The sequence below is a fragment of the Lutjanus erythropterus genome, chromosome 13 (genome assembly GCF_056507025.1).
Source record: "Lutjanus erythropterus isolate fLutEry1 chromosome 13, fLutEry1.hap2, whole genome shotgun sequence".
NCBI lineage: Eukaryota > Metazoa > Chordata > Actinopteri > Lutjaniformes > Lutjanidae > Lutjanus > Lutjanus erythropterus.
In genome coordinates, this window is record NC_139329.1 from 21269262 (window position 1) to 21280830 (window position 11569).

Sequence of the window (11569 nt, forward strand, 5' to 3'; positions counted from 1 at the left end):
TTCATAGGAAATGAATCAGAGTCTACAGGAGTCTCAATGTGACAGATGAGGCCAGAAAGTGGGTCAGAACCACAGGTTGGTTGGCTGCACAACTGGGCCGAGACACAACGCCCAGGGCAATCAGGCATTGGTAGACAGACGATCCCTGCGTTCAGCCGCTCTGATCACATATCCTCAGGTCAATTATAGATTGTGGCTTACCAAGATCAGGCCTTGAAATGATGAAAAGGGAGACTGAGGGATATATATATTTTTTTGGTTTTGTCAATGAAACAAATTATTTTTACTTGAGTTTTGTTTACCAATTACACAAAACAGAAGGTAGATTAACAAACAACTATACACATATTATATAAATCTTATTACCTTATTACCTGTCCCTCTCTTAATAATAAACATAAATACAGCATTATTCAATTACTGGCTCACTATACTATTTGTAACTGTCTTTAAACCAGAACAAAAAATATTTCTATCATCTGTGAACATAAGTGAACATCTCTGAACAGAGGATACAGCAATACTTTGAATATTTCACGGATCTCATTAAAATATATATAAAAAAAATAGCTTTGGGCCCAAAACTGACCCTTGTGGGACTTCACATTTAACTTTCATAAATCAACAAACTGCACAAATTGTTACCTATTAACCCAGTAACTTTTTAACCACTTATGATTTGGACAGTAGTGGACCATGATCTATTGTATTGAATGCATTTTTTAAAATCAATAAACACCCCCACATTATGTTGCTTTCTTTCAATGGCTGCTGTAATTTCTTCCATTAATTCAATCAATGCTAAAGGATGTAGATCTTTGTTCTAAATCCGTACTGATTCTCACTTATTTAATCTTTTCTATAAGATTTTCAAATTTTTGTACAAAAACAAATAATTTTTCTGAAGCATACAACTTTGACTCACTTATGACTACTTCCAAGCCTCCAGCTGTCTCTCTCAGCCAGGACAAAGAACTGTCATTTGTTAATCAAGGGAAACTCGATTTAGCCACCTTTGACTAAGCTCTGAATTTTCCACGAAGTCAGTCATATTTTAATCACACCAGCCCTGCAATTAATCATCGCGCTGTTTAGTGTGATTGCAATGAATATTCAGTTACCTACTGAGGTCTTTCGCCCGACCCTTCCTTTCCCCTCATCTTAATTATATTCTGTTCGGTGGCTCCTGTGGTGGAGCGGCGCCTGTTTGCCTTGCTCACCCAGCCTCCCCTTAACAGTCATTAAGAAAAATGACACAAGCGCAGGTAGTGAAAGTACCTCAGTATGCAGAAATTAGTTTAAAGGCAGACGCCATACAGCTCGCCGGAATGAAATCCCCACTACCTGCTCTCGCATGTTGCGGAGAGTCATAAATCACCACGCGCTACTTCCTGACGGGTGAGAATCAGAGCGTTCTGTCTTTGAAAGTGTGAGGCTGGGACACCCCAGACTGCACAGCTGCTCCAACCTGCCCTTCAAAATGTTCATGCACTTGGCTCAGTGCTGAATATCGAGAGTTAATATGGCAGTAAAGACGAGGTAGCTAACGTGAGTGGGAGTACAGGGATGAATGGGTGAATTACTTTAAGAATGGACTGAGTGCATTATTGCATTTTTTTAAAGCATTCCAGTGTTTATAACTGGCCTAGTAAATTGTTAATTAAATGAGACTAAATTGCCATTTTGTTTAACTTCATGCCTGATGTACGTTTGTTGCCAGGTTTCCTAATTGAAAAAAATACAATGAATGCTTAAAGTCGGATATTTAATACCACAGTTGGTGGGGACAGTAAACATGTAAATAATGAACAATAAATATGCAGGGACGTGGTGCTGCTGCTAGAGGAGTGCTGACTGAGATTACAGCATGCATGGAAATAAATGATAAAATAATAGCCATCTTTTTTAAAAAATTGTTGTTTGGGACAGTTCAGTAGTCCTTGGACATTGGACACCATTCCTACACATCTCTACCCCCTATGTCACACAACAATGGCAGCACTCACTGAAATCTACAATAACAGATACTATTAAATAATATCTATTCTGCATGTAAATTGATGTCTTAATGTGTCACCAGTGACAAGTGGTGTAAAATAAAATGTATAATGGCATCTATTACTTCAGGCTTCATTCTTCCTCATCTGTTTATGCAAGGAGGGTGCACTCTAGGGTTCACTTGTGTCAGCCATGTTTTTGCTTACTTTTGGCATTGGGCCCCTGGAGCGCTTTGGTCAGAAACTGGACATTTCAACTGGGAAATTCTGACCTCTGATGCTGTTTAAAATGCAGCGCAAGAGGCATTATGTTTTCAGGTTGTCCGCCTCGTTCTCATGAATGCAGTATCTCAAGAATGCCATGAGGGAATTTCTTTAAACTTGGCAAAAACATTCCACTCAGACTCAAAGATTAACAGATTAGATTCTGGGGGTCAAAGATGAAGATCACTGTGACCTCATGTCCATCCCACTCTGGTGAAAGCAATATCTCAGTAGCCTCAGGAGGGAATTTTGTTACTTCTAGCACAAACATCCACTTGGACTCAAGTAGGTACTGATTAGATTTTTGTGGTCAAAGGTCAAGGCCAATGTGACCTTACAAAACATGGTTTTGACCAAAACTCTGTGGCGGCCAAACTATGGCCCACAGGCCAACTGCAGCCCACTACCCATTTTTTAATGGTCCAGTGAATTCTTAAAAATAAACAAGAGATTCGGTAAGTTTCAGTTCCATTCAGCAAGCAATAAATCAAGCAGAATCCTTCTTATTGTGGTGAACAGCAGACACCTGAGGTTTAGCACACCACTGCATAAAATGGGTAGAGTGTGATTAGCAAACAAGCACCAGCTGTGCCAATCAAGTCACCTGGTACTGCCCCCCCCCCCCCTCTCCTGCAGATGGCTACCAGCCCCACCCGTCTCCACCAGCATATTTTTAATAATTGCACTGTATGTACATATCCCATGAATTCTATGATTTGCTGCAGTTCACTGAAAATCCTCACTTAAATGAAGAGGTGCCCACTCAACCCAAACAAACAGCTCTATCTCCAAAACAGAAATAAATCGACAACTACAAGTTGTTTTCAATTATTTTGATACAAAATATGTGGCAACTGTAGCTTTTTAGACCAAGCCTGGTTCAACATATTTCTAAAAATAGCAGACAAAATGACAAGTAGCACTAACATTGCTTTAAATAGTTGTGATGAAATGAACCTCAGTCTGCCTTTAAGAAGAGAAACTAAATTAAAGTTTTATAACAAATCTTGCTCAGAGTCTGAGCAACACATCCTTCACAGGATAACACTAGGCTTTCAAAATAAAAGAGAAATGTCCCACACTTGACCCGACACAGCTCTGTTATAAGAACTTACAACAGTAATATGGCAGTAGGTAGAACTGACCTGCAATGATTGCTTATCAGCATAGTGGAACCAAAGAGATTAAAGATGGCAGGTGAATACCAAACACTTCAGAAACACTGGAAAGTGGTAATTTATGTCTATTTCAATTTTTCTTATTTAGAGATTAATACCGTTATGTAGGCATATATTGATAAATGGCACTTGGGGTATTCTGGTTGAGAAAAACTGGTTTCATGCAGTGGGACGGGTTGAAAACTACACAATTACTATTGTTTGGCTTTGAAGGTCAAAGGTCAACTTGACTGTGACATCATTATATTCAGCTCTATATCAGTCCTCTGTGCTCCTCTGTAAAAAATAGTCTCTAAGCGAAAACAGCATTTCTCACTTGAAATTATTCACTGGAATCATACATGGCAATACAGTGAGAACTCCCATGAGAACTTCCATTTTGCCTAAAAAATACACATAATACCTCTGAACCCTGTAACTTGACTTGTTGCCAGAGGCATACAACTGAGAGGCGGTAATTCTAACTCTATTTTTAATAGATGTAGCTTGATAGCTAGCCAGCTACATGTATGTTGTGTGTAGGAAGATTCTTAATTCCACCTACAGAGCTGTGATTCAGTGAGTGTTTCTCCAACCTGAGGAAATCAGCATGAGCACAACACCCATTTGAATTGCTGAACACATTGTGGGTGGCCACTAAGAGGTCTGGAATCAGGCCAGTTTATTACCACTTGCCTCATTTAGGTAGTTTTGGCCATTTATTATCATATTGTTTAAGATAATGGAGATAATTGTGCTCTCCAAGTTAATTACTGGGATCCATATGAAGACCTTGAAATCTCAAGTTGGCACTCACCTATAAGACAAAACAAAGTGGGACAGTAAAATTACTACCCAAATTTTCTGTTTTTAACATCCCTTTATAGACCAACACTTTGGTCCAACTTTGACCTACTTAGCTTCACTGTGCAATGAAGGATTTTAGCTGTTGTGCCATATTTGTGAACGTGATATGTCACAAACACTTTGATGTAGTTTCTTCAAATTCAGCACAGACATCCATTTGGGCTTTAAGGATGAACTGATTATAATTGGAATCCTAGTTACAGATATTTCCTGTGCTCTCGTTCTTGATTTTACCAAAATAAAGTGGTTTATCATCTAACCAAACTTCTGGCTTGTTTACAATCCTAATTATCTCTTGCTTCTTGCCTCATGAAACTTAGTTGCTGCCATGTTTCCAGATGTGTGACAGGAATAATGAGCAAAACTATGCATCTATAAAAACCCAACTTGAAATACAAACCAGAAATATCATTTAAATCTGACCTTTAGTGGTAGAGACTTTGTTTCAAAGAAATGTTCATACTTTGGTAGAAGAGTTCATGTTCATCCATTTATAGACATTCATGGTTGAATTGTTTATATTTTAGAAAAGGTTTTATCCTTGAGGGAAGATGTTCTGCATGTCTGTAACATTCTGATATCTGCTCCTATCCACTGACTTTGCCTTTGCCGATGAAGCCACTACACATCACTTCTCATTACTTTGGCTTTTCAGATCTCACATTGCTTCTCAGATTGTCTTAGTCACTAGCTGGTGGCTATTAAAATTCTTTCACTTGCTGTTTCCAACTGGCATTATTGTCTGCTCACCCCCTACTTTTGCAAAAATACCTGTTTTTGTTTAGTCATGCATTTCAAGGAATTGTTTTTGGGGGATTTTTTACGTCAGCTTTGCATTGATTTCCCTTTTGAGATGGCTGACATCACTGATTTAGATATAACATTGTTACAGCAAATATTCTTTTACAGAGAAAAAATAGAAATCTTTTTAGTTTTTTCTGTCAAGTCAAGACCACTGTGTTTATATAGCTCAGTATCACAAATCACAACTTTGCTTCAAGGGGATTTACAATCTGCAACACACTCCATCCTTCAGATGAAGGAAAGTCAGTTCTGTTGAATGCAGGGATTGCAATGCAAAGATTAGCATTTAAAAGCCTTTGTAATATGCCCTGACTGAACAACCAAGGCATCGTCCTGTCACAAGGTCCTTTTCAGTATTATAATCGTATGTAATTTACTGTGTCTCATGTCAGATGAAGGTCAGAAATGTCAAAATTTTCATAACAATGAGGCCTTTTTAATGGAAACTGTGTGGTGCTTCATCTCCCATTAAATCTGCCTTTCAACATTTGATAAAACGACTCTGTTGATTAGATAATATTAGTATTTAATGGAAAAGGGCATCAAAAGAGCAAATTCACAAGAAGTTCAAAGTCATCCATTGAACTGTTAAATATAGTTTTTACTGTAAGAGCTTATGCATAGTAAAGTCAAGAGGGGCGACTAAAGGTAATCATTCTTCTACCACTGCTGTACAACATCATCCCGATAGACAGTGCATTGATTTTCTCATCAATGGTTTCACACATGGTTTCCATCCCGGTATGGAAGTACTTCCTGACACTGCACACATCTTTCACAACCTCCAGTCTGGTCTTGCTGAACCTCACACTGTCGACACCCTGCTGGCTAAGGAAGTCAAAGAGGGCTTCATGATAGGGCCATTTGAAAGTCCCCTATTTCCAACATTCTGTATCAGTCCCATAGGCGTTGTGACTCAGAAATATTCAGGCAAAAAGAGCTTAATTGTCGATCTATCTTCACCACACGGCTCATACATTCCAAGCATCAACAGCATCATACCATGCCCAGATTTCTCCATGCAATACGCAACTATTGACCACACCATCACCCTTGTCCGTCTAGCAGAACACGGAGCCTGGCTCTCCAAAGCCAACATCACCACTGCATTCACAGTTTTGCCCATTCACCCAGACTACTGCCGTTTTTTCGGCGTTTGCTGGAAAAGAGGTTATTACTACTCAGAGCCCCTCACCTTCGGATGCAGAAGGAGTCCCAAGATCTTTGACTCACTTTCAGAAGTTCTTTGCTGGATCTTGGTCAACAACCACAAACTCCCTCACATACTACACCTCCTTGACGGTTTTCTCAACCTCCTCACCGCAGGCTCACAACTCTCAACAAAACCTTTTCCGAACTTGGTGTTCCTCTTTCCAAAGAGAAAACGTCAGGGCCTGGCACATCCAGAGTTCTTGGGCATCACCCTTGACTCGATCTCCTTCCAAGCTTCTCTGCCTGCTGAGAAAATGCAGCGCATCTCCTTGTTCCTGTCTAATTGTCTCCTGGGAGACAGATGCACCAAACACCAGATGCTAGCCCTCCTCAGCCATCTCTATTACGCCATTCACATAATCCCTCAAGCAAAAATCCTTCCTCGCCAACGTCCCGACTAAAGCAGCAACCGTCCCTTCACTCACAACAGAGTCACTCTGGATGACGCCTGCAAAGTGGAAATGCACATGTGGAAACATTTCCTGTCCTCCTGGAATTTCATTTCATTCTTTTACAAAGACGTCCTCACTCAGCCTGAGGATATCCAGCTTTTCACAGACGCAACTCCCTCCATAGGTGTCGGCAGCTACTATGGAGGGAGGTGATTCACTTCAGCTTGGCCCAACTCAGAGTCCCGCTATCCTTCTTCCGTGCTTCACGAGCTATACCCCATCACCATAGCTTCTTCTGTTTACAACCCTTCTTGTCATACCAGTTTGTCCGACATAACCATCCATACCTCTGACTCTCTAATATTCACACTCTGAAGGTGCAAAACGGATCAACTGGGAATTTCCTTCCCCATCTACATTTTCTGCCTCGACTCCTATCTTGGCTCATACGAGCCACTGACAAAATACATTAACTCCAGGTATGCTACCATCACATTACCTCAACACCTACTAAATCTCACTGAAACGGGTAAAATGGCCACTCAATTCTGGTTCGAGAAACATCTACACACAGTCCTCCTCATTTCAGGCATTTCCTCCGAACATTATTCAAGCTGTTCTTTCCGTATTGGCGCAGCCTCCACTGCAGCTAGAATGGGCATCTCAGACCAAACCATCCAGGTCCTTGGCTGCTGGTCTTCTCAGGCATACCGCACCCACATCTCTGACAACATCAGCGATCTCCGTCAAGCTCACATTCAACTCACCTCATCTAATTCTGACACTTAACAGCTCAGGCAGGAAACACTGAGACGGAACCCCCACACTGAGTCTCTCTCTGCCCAGCATCCATCGTACCCTCCGGACCAGCCTGGCTGATGACATCCTCCATCCATCTTCGCCCCTCCCCCAACTACATTCATTCATCATGAACTTCCTATCCCTCCAAACGTTCATGAAAATCCTTAACTGCATTTTGTTGTGGCATGATCCATGCTACTGAATGTGTTTTACCAGATGGACTTGGATTTTAATGCCCTTCTGCTTGATTTGTGTTGTGAAAATATCAATATTTTATATCAGATATATCAGAAATTATGAGTGTACATTCTAGTTCAGTTATTAGTAGCCCTGTGGAGCTTCTCTCCTGAGGCTGCAACCGCTGTCCAGCAAGCTAATCTCATGTGTGTGTTATTGTCATGTGTCAGGAAATGGAGAAGAGGTCCAGTCAGTCCAGTCCAGCAGAGCAGATGCTTTACTTTCAACAGACAGATAATTTAACAACTTAAAGAGCATCCAAAGATGCAAAGAAATTCAACAGAGCTAGGGCAGGAAGAAAGGCAAAATGTCAAAAACACAGGTAGCAGGCAACAAAGCAGTTTGATATTTGACTATAATGAAAATGTGATGCACATGAAGTAGAAAAATAATTTAAGACTGTTGCTGCCAATGCACAGATGAGAGACGGAGAAAACTAATGTCTATCTGACAGAAATGTTGCATTTATAATCATCGGAACTTCAGTGTCTGGATTGTTTTTCTCATAAAAGACAAGACAGAGTTTAGTTTTTATTTCCAATTATCATCAGAAAGTCACCTATTCAACGCTGCAGTGCTGTAATAGGAGAATAAAAGCACTGACACAATCAGGAATCCTCTTAGGAATGAAAGAAGAAACTTTGCATAGTTAAAATACAGCGATAACCATCATTATATTTAGCATCATAAACTATTCCTCCATTTGTTAGAAATTCTGTTTTAAAATCAGGGTGGAAATGGAGAGACTGGAACTGCAAAATGATTCAACAGACTAAATAAAAAGACAGAATATTTTTTTATCACTTGTCACTCCTGGTCAGGATCCTTTTTTCATTCGAGCTGTTGGCAGGTGTTGATCTGATCTGATCTGATCTGATCAAAAGGTGAGCCAGTTTTATGATACTGGAGAACCTGAGTTAAGCCCAGGTAGCTTAGTTAACCCACTAATTTGTTTGTGGTACAGACCCCATGTGGAGAGGAGCTTAAGCTGCATGGAAGGATCAACAAAACATTGGACTCTGACATGGGAGACAGGAGTTTGTTTCCCATTTCCGATCAAAGGTCAGTCTTTATTAAAGCATGAATACGATCATTCCTCAGTCTTAATCGCTGGCTTGTTACTGTAACCATGAAGGTCTGGAGAGATGTGAGGCATTAGGAACAGAACGGTGCAATCCCCAAACATGCGAGGGACCCGTTGGCGGCTGTAAGAGACTCACCAGGCTTTCAAGTGACTTCCATATAAAAAATCAAAAGAGTACCAGTGTTATGACCTTGTGGGTCATTTTTGCTGCAGTTTCTTTGCTCATTTCAGTGTGGACAGGTGGTTTGTAAATAATTGCAGTTAGTAAGTGGAAGAAGCTTCTCTATTTTTGAAACACTCTTTTTCTCCTGTTTTTTTTTTTCTGTTTTAGAAGTTAGGTTAGTTAATTTGTCATTAATTCATATTTTGTTTTGTTACAGGAAAGTTAGGGTTATAAAGAGTTTTGTTTGGCCTCTTTCTCCCTCTGAACAAAATAAAAACTGCTCCTTTTGAACCTTGTGTACTTGCGCTGCTGGCCTTCCTTGGGAGTTGGAAGAATGGGGGAGCAACTCATCATCGTTATGTCAAGGGTTCCCCTAGACCAGAACATAACAACCAGCTGTATGCAATGGGGGCACTAAGGTCGTGATGGCACGTTATCCTCTAAGGGGCACTTCATGTATTTTCTTGGACACTGGGCAACTCTAGAGGGCATTTATTTATGTTTTGTCTATGAAAGGGGCATCCAAGTAGGCACTTTTGCTATGTTTTCTGGACATGGGGACACCAGGGCAGACAGAATACCTTGGTACTTAGAGAGGTACTTAAACCTGTTTTTTAAGCTTTAAACTATATATGAAATGGTATAATAATATATTATATTAGTGTGTTGTTATGACACAAAACAGTGTTGGTGTAAATACTGACAATTCTTCTTCACATTTCATTGCTCTGATTGGTTGTAGGTCTGTTCAACTGCATCCAGGGGAAGGAGACTCTACTGGCTGATAATGCCTCTTTGAAATCAAAAATGAACTGAGAGATTCCAGGATAATTTAGTATTTGTGAATCAGACTGGTGATGCCAGGCCAGTCTATCCTTGGATTTGTTGGTAATAAGACAAATATAGGATATCACATATTCTTTCTGTGGGAAGGACTTTACAGTATAACTTCTGAAAGAAACATGCTTTAAAATGCATTATTTATTACTTTTAATTTAATGGCATTTCCCATCTTCGCTTAATATTTTAATATTAATGTTATACATGATATTCACTGGCAGCATTACCTGAAGAATTACTATTTTATAATGCCAATAGTAATAAAAATTAATGTTACGCTCTGTGAATCTTCTCTTTTAAAGCAGTGAGGTATTATAATAATAATTAATCATCCATATTAGTTGCCTGGCGGCAGATTTGTTGATCTCCCATGGACAAAAAGGCTTTCTTTTATCTTTTCATGCAGAGATTGAGCATTAGAAAGAGCTGGTTGTGTGTGTATTTGAATGCTCATCATGCATACATACCTCCTCAGTACCTTTTTAAAATAATTTTGAGCATTTAGAGAACACAATGGAATGAAATTCTAATGAATAATGGACAATAATTTGACTGCTTAGTGATATAATTATTTTTTTAACAATATGACTTAGTTATGAAGTTACATGAGATGAATTTGAGACCTTCAGTAAGATGATAGAGTGAAGTTTTGTTGAGACCCCTGTGTGTGTTTCAGTTTATCTGAGACATTTAATTATTTTGGAACCATCTGTTCAGTGAGGCAGGACGATCTAACACTTCTGACCAAACGACTTCATTATGATAAATTAAGTCCTAATGTTTGTGTCACTTCTGAAATTGCTGCCATTATGTTGCATTGTGTTCTTGCCTAATGATGCACGATCACTTATTTGGTAAACAATGTAACTGTCATCATGTAACAATGTGACTTTGGAGAGGAAGTGTCTCCTAAGTCCGATGACAATTACCTGTTCCATGATAATGATTCAGGACTTGACTTAATTACTTTCATCGTCACTTCATGCTCTTGCAGGTCTGGCACATGTACAGATGTTAACATTAAAGACAAGCTTGTTTGATCTCACTGTGGTCATCTTTATTTTAGGAGTTATTAAAGGATCATTTAATTTTTCTGGTTTTCATCCCCTTTAATGTTTATTGTGGCACTTTTTACATGCATGCACCACCATTAAAGAGTGTCTTGATTACTGTTGTCAAGCATTTGCTTTTTACTTCAATTCAAATTTTTACTTGAGTTAAAATACTTGCTTTTAAAAAGTATTCATAAGTACATTTTCTCAGTAATAACCCATGCCACTTACAATAATATAATAAATATCATCTTTTCCTTTGAAATGTCTATTCTGGGCCAGAACAGCTGTCTTTGTTTGCCCATTTCACGTTTATTCACTTTACACAAAGTTAAAATGAATGCCAAATGTTTGTCAAATAATAATCTTATAGAAAGAGTAGTCATTTATGATGGTTAAATTGAGCAATATGTTAATGGAGCAGTGGGCGTTTGTAAAGATCTGCTCATCTAACAGTGTAGGACTGGGGGGGAGGAGGGGGCAGGAAAAACAACTCACTTCAACCATAGTTCGTATATTATTATATATTGTCTATGGCTCTAATTCACTATTTAGACTGCACTAGTCACTAGAATCTTAAATGTTTCTCCTTTTATTATAGTTAACATTTTCACCAGGTAACACTTTGTGACATGCATCAGCAGTGGATCCACACAAGACCTGGTCCCAACATCCATAAAAATCCAAAGAAAGTCATCT

At 39.2% G+C, this 11569-nt stretch overlaps 1 protein-coding gene across 1 annotated transcript in view; it reads right to left on the reverse strand.

The window, feature by feature from the left end:
• eif4g2b (eukaryotic translation initiation factor 4, gamma 2b) overlaps positions 1–5826 on the reverse strand; it is a 71902-nt gene extending 66076 nt beyond the window's left edge. The window contains exon 1 of the mRNA XM_084734079.1: positions 5754–5826. Coding sequence (XP_084590205.1) covers positions 5754–5826 — 73 coding nt within the window. The remainder of the gene's footprint in view (positions 1–5753) is intronic.
• Positions 5827–11569: the final 5743 nt, after the last annotated feature.